Here is a 22075-nt window from a genome sequence, read left to right as displayed (position 1 = left end):
CAGGTGTTTAATAAATGTGTAAAAAAAGATGTTTTAAAAAAAAGCACAGATGTTTAAAATGTGTAAAAAAGATGTTTTAAAAAAAGCACAGATGTTTAAAATGTGTAAAAAAGATGTTTTAAAAAGCACAGATGTTTAAAATGTGTGAAAAAAAGATGTTTTAAAAAGCACAGATGTTTAAAATGTGTAAAAAAGATGTTTTAACAAGCACAGATGTTTAAAATGTGTAAAAAAGATGTTTTAAAAAAGCACAGATGTTTAAAATGTGTAAAAAAGAGATGTTTTAAAAAGTACAGATGTTTAAAATGTGTAAAAAAGATGTTTTAAAAAGCACAGATGTTTAAAATGTGTAAAAAGATGTTTTAAAAAAGCACAGGTGTTTAAAATGTGTAAAAAAGATGTTTTAAAAAAGCACAGATGTTTAAAATGTGTAAAAAAAGATCTTTTAAAAAAGCACAGATGTTTAAAATGTGTAAAAAATATGTTTTAAAACGCAGAGATGTTTAAAATGTGTAAAAAAGATGTTTTAAAAAAGCAGAGATGTTTAAAATGTGTAAAAAAAGATGTTTTAAAAAAGCACAGATGTTTAAAATGTGTAAAAAAATGTTTTAAAAAAAAGCACAGATGTTTAAAATGTGTAAAAAAAAGATGTTTTAAAAAGCACAGATGTTTAAAATGTGTAAAAAGATGTTTTAAAAAAGCACAGATGTTTAAAATGTGTAAAAAAGATGTTTTAAAAAGCAGAGATGTTTAAAATGTGTAAAAAAGATGTTTTAAAAAAGCACAGATGTTTAAAATGTGTAAAAAAGATGTTTTAAAAAAAGCACAGATGTTTAAAATGTGTAAAAAATGTTTAAAAAAAGCACAGATGTTTAAAATGTGTAAAAAAAGATGTTTTAAAAAGCACAGATGTTTAAAATGTGTAAAAAATATGTTTTAAAAAGCAGAGATGTTTAAAATGTGTAAAAAAGATGTTTTAAAAAAGCACAGATGTTTAAAATGTGTAAAAAAGATGTTTTAAAAAGCACAGATGTTTAAAATGTGTAAAAAGATGTTTTAAAAAAGCACAGGTGTTTAAAATGTGTAAAAAAGATGTTTTAAAAAAGCACAGATGTTTAAAATGTGTAAAAAAAGATCTTTTAAAAAAGCACAGATGTTTAAAATGTGTAAAAAATATGTTTTAAAACGCAGAGATGTTTAAAATGTGTAAAAAAGATGTTTTAAAAAAGCAGAGATGTTTAAAATGTGTAAAAAAATGTTTTAAAAAAAGCACAGATGTTTAAAATGTGTAAAAAAAAGATGTTTTAAAAAGCACAGATGTTTAAAATGTGTAAAAAGATGTTTTAAAAAAGCACAGATGTTTAAAATGTGTAAAAAAAAGATGTTTTAAAAAGCACAGATGTTTAAAATGTGTAAAAAGATGTTTTAAAAAAGCACAGATGTTTAAAATGTGTAAAAAAGATGTTTTAAAAAGCAGAGATGTTTAAAATGTGTAAAAAAGATGTTTTAAAAAAGCACAGATGTTTAAAATGTGTAAAAAAGATGTTTTAAAAAAAGCACAGATGTTTAAAATGTGTAAAAAATGTTTAAAAAAAGCACAGATGTTTAAAATGTGTAAAAAAAAGATGTTTTAAAAAGCACAGATGTTTAAAATGTGTAAAAAATGTTTTAAAAAGCAGAGATGTTTAAAATGTGTAAAAAAGATGTTTTAAAAAAGCACAGATGTTTAAAATGTGTAAAAAAGATGTTTTAAAAAAGCACAGATGTTTAAAATGTGTAAAAATAAATGTTTTTAAAAAAGCACAGATGTTTAAAATGTGTAAAAAAGATGTTTTAAAAAGCACAGATGTTTAAAATGTGTAAAAGAAAAAAATTAAAATTTGTACAACAACCATTTTTTAAAAAATATGAATGGAACATTAAGTATAGCAACAATAAAAATTGTAAGGGGTGGGGGGCTGTTGTTTATTTGCTCTCTGACGGGGGGGCTGACTCTCCCACACTTTGAAAACCCCTGCCTTATTGAATTTAAATGGTTATTCTGATTTCCTATAAACTTTATCACTTGATGCGTAAAACTGCAGGTATTGAAAGTTACTCAGCTGAATTTTCAGGTCCATTTTCTGCCAACTAATATGTTCATGCTCTGATAATATTTGAGAACCATTGAAAATGCTACACCAGAATGCCATAATTATGTACGCGTTTTGATTTTCAGGTTCATTTCTGACAACCGGCATGTTCAAGTTTGTAGACTGTTTATATTGCAACCGTAAAAAGTAAATGGTGTCATACATCTTAAAATTTTCTTGTCTCATTCTTTTCAGTGGAAGTGTTACATACATTTTAAATATTTATTGGACAGTATCTTTCAGCGTAAAGTCAGTTTGTAAAAGAAACCTAGAATATCAGCACTGGACATAAGATGTGTTCCCTTGAAAAAAGGTTGCTACTTATAATTAGAGTACACTTTAAAAGTAAGCTTGCAGGTTATTGATAACTTGAGAAAATCAAGCTGAGTTGACTTTAAAAATGTAAGCATTAAACTTGATTAGACTGAAAATAATTGAGTTTATTGAGGTTGAAAGATACAAGTATGTGAATAAGTTGATATGAGTTCAGAGAGCTTGAAAATAATGAAAATGATAAAGTAAACGAGTCCAGCCTAAATATAGTTTTAAAGTTAGGTTTAATTTCAAAAACTAGTATATGTACTTAAATTTTATTATGTAATCAGTTACATCAAAATTTTTGAGTACTATTAAAGGAACAGTCCACCGTACTTCCATAATGAAATATGCTCTTATCTGAATTGAGACGAGCTGCTCCGTACCTCTCCGAGCTTTGCGCGACCTCCCAGTCAGTCAGACGCAGTCAGACGCGCTGTCACTCCTGTTAGCAATGTAGCTAGGCTCAGCATGGCCAATGGTATTTTTTGGGGCTGTAGTTAGATGCGACCAAACTCTTCCGCGTTTTTCCTGTTTACATAGGTTTATATGACCAGTGATATGAAACAAGTTCAGTTACACAAATTGAAACGTAGCGATTTTCTATGCTATGGAAAGTCCGCACTATAATGACAGGCGTACTAACACCTTCTGCGCGCTTCGACAGCGCATTGATATCTGAGCTCCGTATCAATGCAGAAGCGTCCGAAGCGCGCAGAAGGTGTTAGTACGCCTGTCATTATAGTGCGGACTTTCCATAGCATAGAAAATCGCCACGTTTCAATTTGTGTAACTGAACTTGTTTCATATCACTGGTCATATAAACCTATGTAAACAGGAAAAACGCAGAAGAGTTTGGTTGCATCTAACTACAGCCCCAAAAAATACCATTGGCCATACTGAGCCTAGCTACATTGCTGACAGGAGTGACAGCGCGTCTGACTGCATCTGACTGACTGGGAGGTCGCGCAAAGCTCGGACAGGTACGGAGCAGCTCGTCTCAATTCAGATAAGAGCATATTTCATTATGGAAGTACGGTGGACTGTTCCTTTAACTTATTCGGGTTTACAGTGAGGCTGTCTCAGTGTCACCTGCGAAAAATCCAATCACGTTTTAGAAAAGAAAAAAAAACATCCACTTTCAAAGCCGCTTCATAGTAACGAGTAACGAGGACCTTGATAGAAATGTAATGGAGTGAAAAGTACGATATTTGTCTTTCAAATGTAGTGAAGTTAAAGTCACAAGTTGGCAAAAAAAAAACCTCAAATAAAGTACAGATACTCAAAAAGCGTACTTAAGTACAGTACTCAAGTAAATGTACTTCGTTACTGTCCACCTCTGCCTAAGACAACATAGAGGTCAACATTTAGAGAGGACTTGGCGGTGAGGGGACTCACATGGGAAGAGGGAAATAACGCCGCCCAAGACGGAAGACGATGGAGAAGACTTGCCGCCTTTTGTCCCCCCAGGGATCGGACGAACTAATACTAATACTCCTCACAGTATATGAGCTGATAGCCTAGTAGTAGAGTAGCCAATCAGAGCGCGATTGCTCGTATCCAGTGAATGTGGCTAGAATAATAAAAATACACTATTGCACATATAAAGGTACACTGTAAAACATACATACTAAAGGTACGCACGATGGCTTTTTTTGTCTGAAATCAGCATATAACCTTGCTCCCTCATCCTAATATTAACCATTAAGATGTTACCTTGCAGATGGCGGAGTCCCACTTGTTTTGATAGGTGTCCAGAACATTGACACTAAAAGCAGTTTAATTGAAATGTTTAGTAAAAAGTCATTGGTAAAACATATTATAACTCCAATAAAACTGATACACACAGTACTCTAACTTGCAAAATCGCTAAGATGTTAGCGGTTATTTTAACAAACCTGCTGGTTTGTAAAAAGCAGCATGTTCTCTACACGACTCTGTAATTCATCTACTATGGCCTACTACCATCTGGACCATCTGATCTGGATCCCATTTATCAACACGTTGCTGACCTGTGTTGAACATCATCAGGTCGTCTTTTGGTGTTCCATCCAGAATTCCTCCATAAACATAGATATTATCCCCTAAAGCTGCTGAGCTGTGTCTGAGAGTCTTCAGCGCCATGCCTCCGGTGTCCAGCTTCTCCCATCTCAGTGTAACTGAGTGAGTAATTAAACATGTGGCACATTACGACATGTCTGCTGATATTCTAATATTTTACATTGTAGAACAATACCGAAGATATAAAAACTATGAAATAACATATGGAACATGTATGGAATTATGTGGTAAATAAAAAAAAGGTTAAAAAACAAAATATTTTAGATTCTTCAAAGTATCCAGTGTTTACCTTGATGACGCTTTGCACACTATTGGCATTATCGAGGTAGTCATGAGGTAGTCACCTGGAATGCTTTTCAATTAACAGGTGTGCCTGGTCAAAAGTTAATCAGTGCGATTTCTTGCCTTCTTAATGCATTTGTGATCAAACAGTAAATAATAAATATGCAGTGAATAACCATATTCAACAACTATAGTAATCAAGAACTGCTCAACTAAATAAAGTCTGAATGATCAGAGATCACGGGTGTTCGGATTAGGCTTGTGCCCTTACCCTTTACGCACCCAAATTCCTCCAGATTCCTTGAATCGTTTAATGATACAGTATTGTGCACCACTGAGGGTGAAATGTGAAATAAAAATACAGTAAACAGCTCTATTCGACAACTGTTGTAATCAGGGCTTTGAACCAGAATTTTTTTCCTATTGGTTCGTTCTGAACAGAAACAGAATTTTAACGTTTCCGGTTTTGGGTTCCACCATTAAATAGACGTTCCCGAACCGGTTAGAACAAAAAAATTTCGTTCCCGGAACGGTTAATTACGTTCCCTGTCAGCTGTTTAACAAATGGCTATAAAATTATGTCTCTGTCTCATCCAGCTTAAGCCAAATGTAGGCTAATTCTATTACAACCTTCATTAAATAAGACAAGAAATAATTCAAAACAATTATTATTTCAAATGTTGGCGATTTGGATTCTCAGTATGTCTTCCCATCTACACAAACAGAAAAAGTGCCAAAAATGAAAGATAATTCGTTTAGTGTGTTACCAAAGGCTAGTCAGGCCCTATAGAGGGCTACCGCATGACGTCACCGCGCCGCGAGATTTTGTTAGGCGCCATATTGGAAGACCAAGTACACATCTATGCAAGTACATACATACATAAAACAAACTACACCTGAAATGTAGCCAGGGCCGGTTCTGCCCTAATCTGGACCCGGGTGCAACATCGCGCAACCCCCCCCCAAAAAAAAAACAGTCTAAATCAGGACAACCATCACATAACTATAACTATAAACATTTTATATCAACTATTTTAACGAAATGGGCTATAATAAATAAGCCTGCAGGCAGCCACGGCGGGCTGCCTCAGAAAAGTAACCATTTGTCCTACCTTAAAACTCGTTTTGCATTTTCTGCCTCCTTTTTTGTATTTTCGACCCTCCGTTTATTTTCTTTCCTTTTCTGAAAACCCGATTTGTGTCCAGACATTTTGTTCTGCTACCAACGAACTAACTCGTCAGGTCTCGTCTCTCGAGCCCGCGATGATTCCCGTGGGAAGGGCAACAACTGATACATTTTTACAAACAGCCAATAGGGAGATTGCATCGTTCAGGCTCTTCTTTGCTCAGAGACACTCTAATGCACTTACTCACTAGTAGTCCACCCTCCCGCTCTCTCCATTCAATCAGCGAACGTCACACAGGAAGTGAACCCCAGCGGGTCATAGAAACTTGCGCAGGAGAAGAATGACTTTTTTATTTGTAGGCTACAGAAACTTTGAGGAACGAAATAAAAACCGGTATTAACCGGTTACCATTATTTTTAATAAGCGTTTCTGTTCCGGAACATAAAAAATAATAAAGTTTCTGGTTTCGTTTCTGTTCCATGTGAAATAGAAAAAGTTCCCGGTTTTCGTTTTCGTTCCTTGAACCGGTTCAAAGCCCTGGTTGTAATCCATATTATCTCAAGAACTGCTTAACTAAGTAAAGAGAAACGACATCCTTCATTCCTTAAAGACGTGAAGAAGTGTCTTTTAATTAATAAAAATAAAATAAAAACATTGAATTAGAAGGTGTGTCTGAACTTTTGACTGGACGGTGGAACAAGTTTGCCTCAGTTATCTCTTACATTATAGAAGATATACACTGTTGTTCCCTCCCCAACCCCTGGTTTTTCTTGCACTTGAAGTTAATTAGACGGCTTGTTATGTTACTGAGAAACCAGAAAGTACAAAAAACGCAAAGTACCCAGTCCTGAAGAATCTCCAATTGTGGAAAGCTTAAGCCTAGGTCACAACCGGACGTGCGATTTTTTTGGCCGTGCGATTTTTGGCGTTTCCCAAATCGCTGCATTTTTTTTTGTTCGTGGAGAAAGACACGCATTGGCCGTAAGTTTGTCTTGCAACCTGAAAAAACGTAAGCGCCTGTAGAGTTTGTTTGACAAGACAAAGAACCTCTGCGGCCGGTCTGCGGCCAGTCTACGGCTCGAAAATCAGCACGTCACACACGCGCCCTCCGTGCGTTTCTTGCGTTTTTTGCACGTAGACCGGCCGTAGGAGCACATACGGCCGGTTGTGACCGAGGCTTTACTGATTGTTACTTGGTTCATTCCACAAATGTTAAATAAACATCTTCTAATAGAAAACAGCCCCATATTTAACAATTATTCCACGAAATCGAGTCGTACACGAGCTGATAGCCGATGAGACACGTAGCGCCGAGTTGGCTATCAGCTACGTACAACGAGATTGAGTGGAATAACTGTTTTATTCTATCCATGTTCACTGGATTTTGAAAAACAGAGCATTTTTATTTTTTGCAAATTCGATAAATAAAAACTTTATACAAAACGCCCGACAAAATCATTTCCACTTAGAATGTAAACAAACCGGCGAAATGACAGGAGCAATTTGTGAAAAATGCGATAATAATAATTCTTGAAAAAAAAATCATTCTTAACATCAAATACTTTGATTCCAATATTTTGTTGCTTTTTTTTTGTATTTTTGTGGGTTTTGTTTTCGAGTAGAGTTTTTATTTCATTTTCAGTTGGTTCAGCAATGTTCTTTTTCTTCTTCTTTAGGGTTTTTTGGCGTTTGGGAAACCAAATTAAAGGTGCATTACTGCCACCGATTGGGCTGGAGTGTGGAATGAGCGATATTGGGGGGGAAAAAACTACATTCCTTTAGCTATTTCTGTTTCTTTTAAATACTTTATAACAAAGACGCCATTTTGTTTTTCTCTACTCGTGGTACATGAGCTGATATCCTAGTAGTAGAGTAGCCAATCAGAGCGCATGATTGCTCAAATCCAGTGAATATGGATCGAATAAAAGCAATTATACAGTTTTCTTTGTTAAATACCATGTTTTATAAGCTGAATGGGCTCTTACTATAGGAACAGTAATGTATTAGAACGAGCACATGAATAAAAATATATTATTTATGATTGGTTAGAACCAGAAGTACTCTCAGAGCCATGTTGTTTTCCATCCATCTATCTATCCATAGTTAATCAATTTATAACAGTGCGTTCCTTTATGTTTTATTCCTTACTTAAAACATCCAGGCCAAACAAACCTGTACAAATTGAATACATAACGTACAAGAGTGGTTATGAAACTCAAACTCTAGCCATAGCCCAAACGTCCATCCATCCATCCATCCATTATCTGTAGCCGCTTATCCCATTCTACAGGGTCGCAGGCAACCTGGAGCCTATCCCAGCTGACTACGGGCGAAAGGCGGGGTACACCTTGGACAAGTCGCCAGGTCATCACAGGGCTGACACATAGACACAGACAACCATTCACACTCACATTCACACCTACGGTCAATTTAGAGTCACCAGTTAACCTAACCTGCATGTCTTTGGACTGTGGGGGAAACCGGAGCACCCGGAGGAAACCCATGCGGACACGGGGAGAACATGCAAACTCCGCACAGAAAGGCCCTCGCCGGCCACGGGGCTCGAACCCGGACCTTCTTGCTGTGAGGCGACAGTGCTAACTAAGCACTACACCACCGTGCCGCCCCAAGCCCAAACTTTGTCACTTTTAATATGAAAAGGTTAATATAAAAAAATTAGTCAAATTTAAAATGCAAAACCATTCTAAAAAAACAAGTCCTGACTCCTTATTTGAGTTACAATTACTTGAGCAGCCTATATACTGTATAAGTGTAGTTTTTAATTCACACTCTATTTGTACTTTCAATCCAGAAAAATTTTAATACAATACCACAATACATATAATAATACTTTTTCCGGGCTTTTTATTCTGTACGCCAAATTTTATCTGGACGAAAAAAAAAAGAAAAACAAAACAAAAACCCGTTGCTTAATTGCTTACCGACGTCAAAGCAATAGACACCTGGAAGGCATTCATTTGCTTCAGGATTGCAGGAGCCTCCAAATAAGTACAGTTTCCCTTTGACAACACTGTAAAGAAGAGCCGGTTTGAATCCCAATCTAGTCTCAGGAAAATAACATCAGAAGATCATTTCTGTCGTCATGTTTTGTTTTGTTTTGTTTTTTTGTTCACCAAAGTGTGTGGCCTTCTCTCACAGTTGGTACGACTCCATTCTGAGGCATCATCTCCCAGGTTATACAGGAAGGGGAAACTTACAGAAAAAGGAAAGCGTCATTAATAATATCTCAGCAGTTTTATTTAAATATTTACACTTAATGTCCAATAAACAATTACAGTTATCATACTAATTCGATTTTTTTTTACACAAATCCTTACCTGTAATCATGTAAAAATCATTGAAATATTCAGGTTGTGTTTCCTAAAGAGGATCAAATAAAACCTCTCATTAGGGTTGATATAAATTATAGATGTCATCTAAAGCATCTGTTCATTTTAGTATTCAGGCCGCTGATGTTACACACCTCGAAGTTCATGTGTGAAACGCCACCATGTAAGAAAGCGATATTTCCTGCTACGGCAATCGCATGACCAGCTCTGAAAGTAAACAAGCACATACTGTCCTGAATGTTGCATTAGGAGTATCAAGATAAAAGCCAAGAGAACCTCACCTCGGACTGGGTGGCATTCCTGCAGTCTCCTTTTCAACCCAGTGTCCACTTGCCAGGGCCATTTCAGACACTAAAGGAATTCTGTCGTGCACAAAATAGCTTCTAATTTTAAAATGTATAGACAATAGAAAGCAGGTGAATCATGCATCCATGTCTCGCCGAGTCCTGGTGGCTGACAGGGACACCTTTATCCAGCTGTAAGATGAGGAAACCCGTCGCCTAGTGATGGAAGTAAACAAGCTTCTCTGCTCATCATGCAAGCAGGTTTTTACTGAGATGTTTATTTGAACCTGCTCTGGTAACGTTTACACCGCAACCATCCAGCGTATTGATGCAGCAATCAAATTCTCACTGATGAATCGTAAACCACTAATGTGTGCCCCGGCCATTATAACTAAATTAGAAAGGTAAAGTTTGTGATCAAGCTTTCAGGTGGTTTGACAGAGTGCTGTCATTCACTGAATGGTTAGAGTGTTAAAAGGTTTTGTCTAAAAATAAATCTCATCTCATCTCATCTCATCTCTAGCCACTTTATCCTGTTCTACAGGGTCGCAGGCAAGCTGGAGCCTATCCCAGCTGACTACGGGCAAAAGGTAGGGTACACCCTGGACAAGTCGCCAGGCCAGTAAAAATAAATTAAATCATTAAATACAGTAAAAATGTTAATGTTATGTTTAAAGGTTATTGCTAGATGGTTGCTATGCCATCTCAGGTGGTTACACAGTATCCCAGTTACAAGGATGTTGTGAGCTGGTTTCCATGTTACACTACGTGCATGCTAGGGTGATGCTCGGTGGGTCAGACGGTATCCCATGTGGTTGCTAAGGTGTTGCTATGGGATTCACTATGGCATCCCAGCTAGCTGCTAGGGTGTTGCTTGATGTTTTATGAGCTGTAGTAGCAATAACTATCAGAACAATAATGTATTAGAACTAGCACAGTTGCTAGGATGTTGTGACATGATTACTATGGTGTAATACATGGTTGCTAAGGGTGTTTCTAGACAGTTGCTATGTGATCTCAGGTGGTTGGTAGGATTTTGCTACTTGGTCGCTATGGTATTATCGGTGGTTGCTAAGGGGGTTTCTAGGCAGTCAGTGGTTGGTATCAGGCTGGTACATGGTTGCTAAGATATAGGTTGCTAAGGTGGTTGCTAATGGTGTGTCTAGGCAGTTGGTGGTTGGTAAGAGGTTGCTACATGGTTGCTATGGTATTAGAGGTGGTTGCTAAGGGTGATTCTAGGCAGTTGGTGGTTGGTAGGAGGTTGCTACATGGTTGCTATAGTATTAGAGGTGGTTGCTAAGGGTGATTCTAGGCAGTTGGTGGTTGGTAGGAGGTTGCTACATGGTAGCTATAGTGTTAGAGGTAGTTGCTAAGGGTGATTCTAGGCAGTTGATGGTTGGTAGGAGATTACTACATGGTTGCTATAGAGTTAGAGGTAGTTGCTAAGGGTGATTCTAGGCAGTTGGTGGTTGGTAGGAGATTACTACATGGTTGCTAAGGTATTATAGGTGGTTGCTAAGGGTGTGTCTAGGCAGTTGGTAGTTGGTAAGAGGTTGCTACATGGTTGCTATGGTGTTGCAAGGTGGCTGTGTGGAAACAGTACAAATAGTACAACAACAACAATAACAGCAAAAGTAATAAGAATAAATACATGTTTGCTTTGTCAAGCCAAAATTATAAAAAATTTGCTTAAATGTATTCTGAGTTATAGATTTAGAATATATATGAAATTACCCCTCATTTTTATTTAACCTTTACAGGGTATAAAAAGCCTTTTCCTAGTCTAACAGTAGTAACATTAAAAAATACAAATAAAAGTGATTCTTGTAGTGTGACATTTTGTTTAAGATATGAAATAAAATAAATAAATAAATAAAAATTAGCAATAAAATAATACTTGAACAAATGATCAATCATTTTATTTCCATGCGACTCAAATTCTCTTAAATAACATTAAAGGCGACATATGATGAAAAGCTCGGGTTTCCCCGGTGAGGTTCAGGATGCGGTCATGAGTGACACTTGGACTGTCCGGATGACTCCAGAGGTAATTGCTCTCTGTCACGTAGCTACGTCTAGATGATTATGTATAAGGTACTAATGAAACTACTGTGGGCGGCACGGTGGTGTAGTGGTTAGCGCTGTCGCCTCACAGCAAGAAGGTCCGGGTTCGAGCCCCGTGGCCGGCGAGGGCCTTTCTGTGTGGAGTTTGCATGTTCTCCCCGTGTCCGCGTGGGTTTCCTCTGGGTGCTCCGGTTTCCCCCACAGTCCAAAGACATGCAGGTTAGGTTAACTGGTGACTCTAAATTGACCGTAGGTGTGAATGTGAGTGTGAATGGTTGTCTGTGTCTATGTGTCAGCCCTGTGATGACCTGGCGACTTGTCCAGGGTGTACCTGTCAGCTGGGATAGGCTCCAGCTTGCCCGCAACCCTGTAGAACAGGATAAAGCGGCTAGAGATAACGAGATGAGATGAAACTACTGTCATATAAATAGATCAAAAGTAGCATCAAGGTGACTGACGCTAACTCGTTGTGTTTTTCCCCTCAGTTACACAAATCACAGTTCGTATGGCACTAATGACATGTGTTCAAGATTACAGATGAGGGACAGTAAACGGGGGACACAAAGAGGTGGCACCGCCATATTAATCACCTAATAGTACAGTCCTCGGATATAATACCAAAGGAATTTGTTTACAATGATCCACAATTGTTCATCCATTCTGAAACTCACTCTCCGACAGCGTGCCACTTTTACATCAAACCTGCTTTTTTTTTTTTTTATCAACACGCAAAGAAAGAGTTCGGGTGGCAAAGCTTATTTTAAGGGTGACTGCTGCCACCCACCGGAAGTACACAAAGCCGGAGGAGTTTCGAGTGAGCGCTGAACTCCGGTCAGTCTGTGTACAAGTATTTCCTTTTTCACAAACCTATTACTGATTTAAGAGCAGCTGTGGAGAGTTTAACATGACCGCACGGTGGCGCTGTTTCAGGAGAAAAATAGTAGCAATAATAAGGACAATAATAATCCTTTCCGCTCCACGGGGGGAAAAGCCGGGATTAAAATAAACCGTACTTCCGCTGTCGAGCTAACGTTCCTGCAACCATCTCCATTTTACAGCCGAACTGAAACGGACACTGTACATTTTATAGAAAAGCCTACAGAGGCCAAACACGGAGGAAACCTGGAAGGAGCCGGAGGAGAGAAGATATGCACCCAACATGGCTTTTATGTCTCTCAAATAAGATGTGATGAAATGGCCCATGCTGGGAAAGAACCCAAACGGACTAACCGTGTCGTGCTGGTTAAGAGAATAATAATGAACGATGACAACAACCCGGTAGGCGAATATAACCTTTTTTTCCCCTCCTTTTAAATTAACCATGCAAGGCTATTATACTAACAAAGAAGCTGTAATCTGTTTGGTAACTAGTTAGCCTGCATGCTAGCTGATGCGTTAGCACTTCCTACCTATTTTCCGACAATCCAGCCTCCTTGACTAATAAGCAGCTGCAAATCGCTGACAGAAAACTGAACTGCCCAATCAGAGGTGCTGGACTATGAAACACTAGCCAATCATCGTACAAGAGGCGGGATTTGTCCGGAATACGGATTGGGGGAAAATCCAAGGCTGTTTTGTTTCCTTTAGCATAACAGCTAGCTAATCTGTAGTTATATTAAAAACCTAATTGATTAAATAATTTCCTCTCACACCTAGTTAGTGTGTGTTTTAATGTTAGAATGAATGAATGAATGAATGAATGAATACTAAACAACTAGTCTAGCCGGGTTTCTGATTAGCTCTCTACTGGCACCATTTTGGAACATTTCAGGCAAAATGTCAGCAAAACATTGTTCGCATATGTCGCGTTATTATTTAAAAAAAGTCATTTGATACACACATTATATTACTTTTATATTTTTCTGCCCACGCGCATTATCATTAGCAATAATGTTAGCGATGCACTGGATTACGTAACACGTACAATGATGTTTGATTCATGAACCGACTCTTTCAAATGAATCAGTTGAACCAATATTTAATTTATCCTGATACAGTTCTAAGACTAATATTTCCCGGTTTAATCTCATCTCATCTCATTATTTCTAGCCGCTTTATCCTGTTCTACAGGGTCGCAGGCAAGTTGGAGCCTATCCCAGCTGACTACGGGCGAAAGACGGGGTACACCCTGGACAAGTCGCCAGGTCATCACAGGGCTGACACATAGACACAGACAACCATTCACACTCACATTCACACCTACGGTCAATTTAGAGTCACCAGTTAACCTAACCTGCATGTCTTTGGACTGTGGGGGAAACCGGAGCACCCGGAGGAAACCCACGCGGACACGGGGAGAACATGCAAACTCCGCACAGAAAGGCCCTCGTCGGCCACGGGGCTCGAACCCGGACCTTCTTGCTGTGAGGCGACAGCGCTAACCACTACACCACCGTGCCGCCCCCAGTTTAACCTGTTATGTTTTATTTAAATGTCTGCATCTATTTGTGCAGCTCCTGTTCCGGATCATTTGGTGGGAACGAGACAAAGTGTAATCTTTAACATGAATTAAATAACCTACTGAAGTAGTGGTTAGAACTGTTGCCTCATCCGAAGCAGGTCCCAGGTTTGAGCCTGCTGGTTGACTGGGGCATTTCTGTTTGCGTGGGTTTCCTCTGGGTGCTCTGGTTTCCTCCCACAGTCCGAAGACATGTGGATTAGGTCTACCGAATTGTTCCTAGGCTGTGAATGAGTGTGGATGTCTGTCTGTCTGTCTTTTAGCCCCACAATAGATTGGCGACTTGGTTCAGGGTGTACCCTGCCTCGCGACTAATGTCGGCTGGGATTGGCTCCGACTCACCTGGATCCTTTAGCGGATAAATGGTGTAGAAAATGAAAGAATCTGGATCAGTTTCATGCCTAATAATTATAAATGGCAAAACTGAAATGGAACGGTTGCGTTGTTAATCATGCTGCCGGATATTCATAATCTATTATGTTCGTTCCAGATGCAGCAAGGAATCGGGAAGCCGAGTGTGTATCACGCGGTGGTGGTCATCTTCCTCGAGTTTTTCGCCTGGGGTCTGCTTACCACACCGATGCTTACCGTAAGTCTCTCTTCTCCACTAACCGTCTTCCGTCTCGGCTCATGCTTCTTCGCTACCTGTTATTGATGAGCACCTGTTTCGGTTTAGGTTCTACACGAAACTTTCCCACAGCACACGTTCCTGATGAACGGCCTCATTCAGGGAGTGAAGGTGAGGTTGAAAGGAGGTGAATTATTTTTAGTGACTACTTCTGGAGTAGATCTGTTGGCTTAAAGTGTGATTTGTGTCACCAGGGCTTGCTGTCTTTCATGAGCGCTCCATTAATCGGTGCTTTATCAGATGTCTGGGGCAGGAGATCTTTTCTGTTGGTGACGGTGTTTTTCACCTGTGCGCCCATCCCTCTGATGAGATTAAGCCCCTGGTATGTCTGTCTCTCTCTCTCTCTTTCTCTCGCTTTCTTTATATCCCTGATCTGCTTTCTTTAGAAGACACTCTTCCACTACTCGGGATCATTTTTATTCATAATTATAGCAGAATCCAGTCTCAGCATTTGGTATTCTTTGGATTTTGAACTCGAAACCATCCAGGCAAGTACTTTTGCTGATGTTTTATTTTAATCACCATCACGACCTTTGGCTTAAACATAACAGGCTGCGCTATAGGAGAGCTGAAGCCTCATAAAGGCCACCCGCAGGCAACAGAGGGTCTGATATCTTTTGTACGCTTTTCTGGCTACGAGCTTCACCATATTGAATACCTGGTTGGCTCTCCTGAACCTCAGTGTATTTCTGCTGACTGTATCTGTGCAGCAACTTTGTGTTTAAAGCTACAGTCGGACTACAGCTCGCGATGCTTTGCGGTAGGTTATCGATGAAAAATGAGGCGTTTTGGTGGTGATGTATGGCGATATACAGGTGAGCTAAAAAGTTGTGATCGCTTAACTGTCACGCCTTCCACGCACTTGAGCCTGGTGCAGCTCGAGCAGCCGTGCCCGCTCATGGAGCATGTTGTGTGCGCTTAGGACCCGGTCGTTATGGGAAACACCTGATCCTGATTTGAGTGCAATCGGCGCACGCGTATAAGGACGTTGTTTTCACAGACTTTGCGAAGTGTTCTCATCACGGTCACATTTGTTTCTAGCTGTGTTTATAACTCTGTTTTGTTGCTCTGACCTTGCCTCATGTTTTGTTTTTGTAAAGATCATGCCTGCTAATAAACGCACTTCCTGCACTTGCATCCGTCTACCGCCGCATACCTGACAGAATACTTCGCAAAGCCTCTGTGAAAACAGCGTCCTTATACGTATGTGCGTGCTGATTGCACTCAATTCAGCATCAAGTGTTTCCCATAACGACTGGGTTCTAAGCGCATGCAAAACGCGCTCCCAAGGATCTCCGAATGTAAATGCACGTTTGTAGTCCCGGGGAAGGTTAGGCTCTGCCCAGCCGCTGTGATGAAGCTCCTGCGAGCTTCAGGGACATGGATTTGAGACAAATACCTCTCAAGAGGCTCGGCGATGATTCCCCAAGCTTCGGGAAGTATTCCCAAACCCATCTGCGAGTATTCACTGCTTAGTTTGCTGACAAAAACATCGCCACCAAATTTCAGCGTCTGTATTGAAGTTTTTCGTGACTTTTTTTTTTTTTTGGTCACTCATGAGGCGGAGACGTACCAAAAAACAACTCTTGCCCCTTTTCGGGGCCAGTGCTTAGTTTGGAACCGGGTTTTCTGTTTCCACTGACAAAGAACTGGCTCTGGGGCCAGAAAAACCGGTTCCAGGCTAGCACCAACTCTTTGCTGGGCCAGAGGAAAGAACTGCTTACGTCCGTGGGGGGGCGGAGTTGTTAAGACCAACAACGATAACAAGACCACGAAAGATCGCCATTTTTAAGCAACGAGAAGCAGCAGCTGTACAAACGCGAAGTCATCCATTATTATTATTGTTGTTGCTGCTGCTGCTTCTTCCGTGTTGTTTTTGCTTCGATATTCGCGCCAAGGTTTATGCAAACGTAGCGACGTAACTGACGTATACAACGACGTAATGACGTGGCTTCCCTTAGCACCGCGAGCTATGGAAAAGCAAACTGGTTCTCAGCTGGCTCACAAGTTGTGAACCAGCACCAGCACTGGCGCCGAACCAGCCCTGGAACTGATTTGGTGGAAAAGGGGTATCTGAGAACATTCTTCTTGCATTGCATGATTGGTGGCGATGCTACCAGTTTTTCATCACCAAGTATTCACAAACCCGTCACGAGCTGTAGTGTGACCAGCGCCGAAAGGAGTTAATGATGGTGAGCCACCGACCGATGCCATGTGACTGGAATCGGAAAAGTCTGTGGTTGGGCGACTGCTTTGTCAGTCAAATTGTCTGACGTGTTTGTAATTTTCTTCCTTTATAGCACAAGATCAGTTTCATTCCTCGATGAATAGAACAATTGTGCTGTCATTTCTGAGCTTCCCCTACCCACTGTTTTTTTTTTTAAAGTAATAAACAATATCTAGTACAGATTTATTTATTTTTTTTAATTTTAAATTTTTTTTTAATTAAAAAATCTGATAATGTATCGGTCGTCGATTTATATAACGCAGGCTTTCTGTAGCATTTGTTATGTGTAGTTATTTAAGAGTCCTCACTGAGATATGACGACAGTCCAGTTTAAAAATAAACCCGTTTTCTTGTCATAAATGGTACATGGTCTAGCCTAGTAAACTAGACCCACCCGCCTAGCGGCCAAAAATATTTTTGCCTACGAGTGGGTCTAGCCTCAGACCATATCAACAGCACACACCGGGCATCAAATCGTGCCCGCCAATCACAACGCAAGGTTTTTGTTTGGATTCTTTGGGCGGGCTTTTGCAGGAGTGACGACAAAGCTGCGCGACGCTGGAGAAAGCGCAACAGGAAAGATGGCTACGGCTAGTGAACAGCGCGTGTTTGACTCTGCTTTGGAATCAGTTTTAGAAGAATTAGACTTGGAGTTTTCGTTGAAACATGAGCAGGAAGAGACTCTCCGCTCATTCAAAAACAGTCAAACTCCCTGATCGCTGAATCTTCACCAAAACACTCGATGCTCCAATGGTGTCCCTCTCCACATGCTGTTTGTTTACCCTCCCCCACTGCTTTCTGTCGCTCTGACTACGTCACAGTCACTGTTGCGCTGATTGGTCAGAGCGTTGGCCTATACGCACAGAGACGGTTTGAAAGACAACAGGTTGTTCCTACCCACACCCTTCGGAAATGTCTACGACCGAGCCCAGACTAAATATTCACATTTAGTCTGGCTTGCCAGGCTATACATGGTCTTGATGTCGGGGGCAAGCAAACAGGTGGTGCTACTTGAGCTAACTGTCTCCTGGGAAGATCGGATGGAGGAGGCTCAAGAACGAAAGAAGGCCAAGGACGCTGACCTGGTGGAGGAGTGTCGGAGGAATGGGTGGAAGGCGTGCTGTGAGCCTATTGAAGTGGGCTGCAGGGGCTTTGTAGGCTAGTCTCTACATCGGGCCCGGGGACTCCTAGGGATCTGCGGACTGCACAGGTGAAGAGCCATGAAGAACATCATGGAAGCTGATGAAAAGGCTTCACGTTGGCTGTGGTTGAGGAGGGGGGATGAGTGGTGTAGTGCGCTACCTGGACACAAGCCGGGGCCTGATCACCCCTGGCTGGGTCACCCGGGTGAGGGTGTCTGATGTTCGACCCGAAACACCCAGTGACCCCGGGCACATCACCGAAGATGTGTCCAGGTTGCACCATAAGGTGTATCTCAGTACTTTGGGGCAAAGTAAAACAAAACAATCTGCTTGGGTCAGCTGATTGTTGTGATTTGTGCCGATCAAAAGACGTTCGTTGCCAGCTGTTGTATTGCGCCCTCTACTGGACAAACTACGCAACACCACCACTCCTAGCACGGTTGAAGGATCCATCATGCGTGTCTCAGTTTCTTTTATTTAATTGTCATTTATTGACCGTTATAAATGCAGATAGCTCAGATCACCTGATAACATCGGTTGGGCCGTAGTTCTAACCACGCTGTAATATTTGCTGTAAAATTTTAAAGTGCATATCCTGGACCAATTTCATTTAAAAAAATTTTTTTATATGAAAGTATGTCCCTTTACAGACTCATCCAGAAGGGTAATTTTGCACAAGGACATCTGTCTGCAGCAGAAAAAAATAAAATAAAACATGTCTGGAAAAATCCCAAGGGAGTCTGGAGCCAGATTCGTGACGTCACCTGCGGAAGCGCCAGCAGGCTGCGAGAGCTTGCACGGTTTCAGTGCACAGCCTGTGTAGACCAAGTTTAGCAGCGAGCGATTTTGCATTGAAATATGGAATTGTCACCTGAGCACAATGTTACTTCACCTTTGGATGAAGAATATAATGAGATGTCAGAATTATTTCTTACCCTGGCAACAGTCAACTTGTGAATTGCCGATTTTCTTGGTCTTTTTCTCGGCTCTGCTTGGTCCTCGGCTTCGAGGGCCTCAGTGGATGCGGCACTTCGGCTTCTGTCAGGGGAGACGAACACGGCTGGGTCCTTTGGTGACGCTGACCCAGATGGAGACGGTGTTGCTTTGGGCATTCTGACAGATGGAGCTGCGTCTATTCATGCCTCCTCCACCTTAAGGTGCAGGAGGCATTATGTTTTCGGGTTGTCCATGCGTGCGTCCGTCCCGAAACCTTGTGAACACGATATCTCAAAGGCTAATGAAAGGAATTTCACCAAACTTTCACCATTCGTGCGCTTTGGGACAAACATGAGCTGATTAGATTTTGAGGTTAAAAGGTCACAGGTCAAGATTACTGTGAGGTCAAATGTCCATCCCCAAATCACAACTTGAGGCGTGTCGTCTACCAGGCAGAGGCATCCCCATCGACGCCGTTGGCGTCGAGTTCTATCTAGTTTCAGATCAGGTTGCCTCGCGAAGCCCATTTCCCACTGCAAGTAGTTCTCAAAGTCGTTGGGCCTTGTGAAGTGAGCACCACGAATAATGCTGTAGCATGTAGCCAATTTTTCCGGGTGCCTCGCACGAAGCGCTCCCATTTCTCTCTCGTTGTCTGGTCTTTTTTAGTACGATGAGTACTAATCCCATCATGATTGGTGTTGCTACACCCTCCTATGATACATCTGTTAACCATTTTAATAATTACGCGATAACGTTGAAGAAATTTGCAGAAAAGCACCAGGTCGTTTTGGATTCAGAGGGAGGCGTCCCGCACGCGACGTCATGGAAAATCAATGTTTGCCGGGAAATCCAAACGCCAAGTTTTTTCAGAGGCGGACCAATTCGCCTCCAATGGCTTGATTTCAACTGAATTTTTCTGGTATTGCACAAAATGCAAAATGTGCCAGATATTTGACCAAAGTTTAATATAAAACAGTAGCCTGGCAAGCCAGACTAAATGTGAATATTTAGTCTGGGCTCGATCCGTAGACATTTCCGACGGGTGTAGGAGGAACAAACCGCTGTCTTTCAAACTGTCTCTGTGCGTATAGGCCAACGCTCTGACCAATCAGCGCAACAGTGACTGTGACGTAGTCAGAGCGACAGAAAGCAGTGGGGGAGGCCTTGAAATAAATAATTTTTCAAAATGCGTATTAATTAATAAACAGGTTCTAGATATTAAGAAGTTTGGAGATAATGACCACAAGTTTGGAGTCTGTACCACATACACATTTTTTTCCAAGTGTTTTTCAAGGGTTTGCTTAAACTGTTTTTGAGAGTTTTTATTTAGTGGTGTTTGGTGAAATAATTTCCCTTAAATTTAAAATAACGGGAAAATAAGAAACAATCAAAAAGTAATGTTTCAAAGCTGCTTATTAATTCTTCGTACTGCACAAACTAGCCCCATCCTTTTGGCTACGAGCGGAGCCGGCTGGTAGATCAGACTTTTGCCATAGCCGGTCGGCAAAACAGCGAAAACGTCCTTCTTGAAAAGGAATGAGCGGAGAGCCTCTTCCTGCTCATGTTTCAACGAAAACTCCAAGTCTAATTCTTCTAAAACTGATTCCGAAGCGGAGTCAAACGCGCCGCTGTTCACTAGCCGTAGTCATCTTTCCTGTTGTGCTTTCTCCAGCGTCGCGCAGCTTTGTCGTCACTCCTGCAAAAGCCCGCCCAAAGAATCCAAACAAAAACCTTGCGTTGTGATTGGCGGGCACGATTTGATACCCGGGGTGTTTTTGTTTATATGGTGCGAGGCTAGACCCACTCGCTAGGCAAAAATATATTTTTGGCCGCTAGGCGGGTGGGTCTAGTTTACTAGGCTAATAAAACAGGAATTACATTGATCTTGCTTCTGAATTTACCCGTGATTTGCACTTTAATGCTAAATGGAAATAAAATACGACGGTAATTTATTTATTTTTTTTGTCCTCAGTTGTTAAGGTCATGATGATTTTAGGTTATGACATTTTACTGATCGTGTTAATACACTACACAGACTGGAAACATACTCTTTGTTGAGTGTTTTAAATATAACTTTATCGTGTTGGATCATACGGTAATTTTATTTCCGTTTCTTGGAATGCTTTTATTTACTCTGTATCTAAATACGTCAAAGTTAAGTTCTGGTATCTCTAAGTTTCCTTGCTTTGAAATTTCAGGTGGTACTTTGCCATGATCTCTGTGTCTGGGGCTTTCTCAGTCACCTTCTCGGTCATCTTCGCGTATGTAGCAGACGTTACAGAGGAGCACGAGAGGAGCACTGCATATGGACTCGTAAGCAAGTGTCTCGAGCTTCATGTTTTTCACTTTTAATACGAGCTCTGGGTGTCAACCGGGACCTGATACGAATTCTCCCATGCTCTTGTTTCAGGTGTCGGCGACATTCGCCGCAAGTTTGGTGACGAGCCCTGCGATCGGCGCTTACCTCTCCTCGCACTACGGGGATAATCTGGTGGTCCTGGTGGCTACGCTTATCGCCCTGGCGGACATCTGCTTCATTCTGCTGGCCGTCCCGGAGTCGCTGCCCGATAAGATGAGACTGACCACCTGGGGCGCGCCGATCTCCTGGGAGCAGGCGGATCCATTCGCTGTAAATCTGAGCTGAACAATTTCACTAGCGTGCGATTTGATTTGGCACGTAGGATATGGATATTACATAGAGTCAGGGTCATAACTATTTGGACAAAGTTATGTTGAGCTATCATAGCATACTGGAGTTAAAATTACATTTTATACTGTATATAATGAGCACTTTCAGCTTTAATTTGGGAGTCCGGGTAAAGCTGAAGCTTTTTCTTACAGGGACGTTTTTCAGGACGGAGGACATTAACACTTTCTGTAAGCATTTTAGTTTCCGGAGCATAACTCAAAACCCCCTTTTTTTTTTTTCCCATGAATTTTTTCACGAAACCTGACAGATATGTTAAGTAGGGCTGCAACGATTCACCACAGCGCACTGAAAATCACGTTCATACCTGCCATACCAATTATGGATCCACGTAACTGTATTTTCGATTTCTTTATTTAAAT

The 22075-nt window shown here is 40.8% G+C and overlaps 2 protein-coding genes across 3 annotated transcripts in view; one reads left to right on the top strand and one right to left on the bottom strand.

Moving 5' to 3' along the window:
- zmp:0000001301 (rab9 effector protein with kelch motifs) overlaps nucleotides 1-9692 on the bottom strand; it is an 85386-nt gene extending 75694 nt beyond the window's left edge. The window contains 8 exon segments of the mRNA XM_060909608.1: nucleotides 4164-4215; nucleotides 4460-4606; nucleotides 8860-8948; nucleotides 9052-9130; nucleotides 9256-9298; nucleotides 9402-9474; nucleotides 9549-9652; nucleotides 9654-9692. Of these exon segments, the coding sequence (XP_060765591.1) occupies nucleotides 4164-4215; nucleotides 4460-4606; nucleotides 8860-8948; nucleotides 9052-9130; nucleotides 9256-9298; nucleotides 9402-9474; nucleotides 9549-9652; nucleotides 9654-9692 (626 nt within the window).
- Nucleotides 9693-12455: 2763 nt separating this feature from the next.
- Nucleotides 12456-22075, top strand: part of mfsd14ba (major facilitator superfamily domain containing 14Ba) — a 47506-nt gene continuing 37886 nt past the window's right edge. The window contains exons 1-6 of one of the 2 annotated variants that reach the window (XM_060908152.1): nucleotides 12456-12893; nucleotides 14564-14662; nucleotides 14750-14812; nucleotides 14896-15023; nucleotides 21205-21319; nucleotides 21417-21635. In XM_060908152.1, the coding sequence (XP_060764135.1) occupies nucleotides 12810-12893; nucleotides 14564-14662; nucleotides 14750-14812; nucleotides 14896-15023; nucleotides 21205-21319; nucleotides 21417-21635 (708 nt within the window). In that variant the 5' untranslated portion in view covers nucleotides 12456-12809. The remainder of the gene's footprint in view (nucleotides 12894-14563; nucleotides 14663-14749; nucleotides 14813-14895; nucleotides 15024-21204; nucleotides 21320-21416; nucleotides 21636-22075) is intronic. The other variant, XM_060908151.1, reaches the window with a different exon arrangement.

Source organism: Neoarius graeffei, chromosome 25 (assembly GCF_027579695.1).
Source record: "Neoarius graeffei isolate fNeoGra1 chromosome 25, fNeoGra1.pri, whole genome shotgun sequence".
Taxonomy (NCBI): Eukaryota; Metazoa; Chordata; class Actinopteri; order Siluriformes; family Ariidae; genus Neoarius; species Neoarius graeffei.
This window is presented reverse-complemented; position numbering and strand designations above follow the sequence as displayed.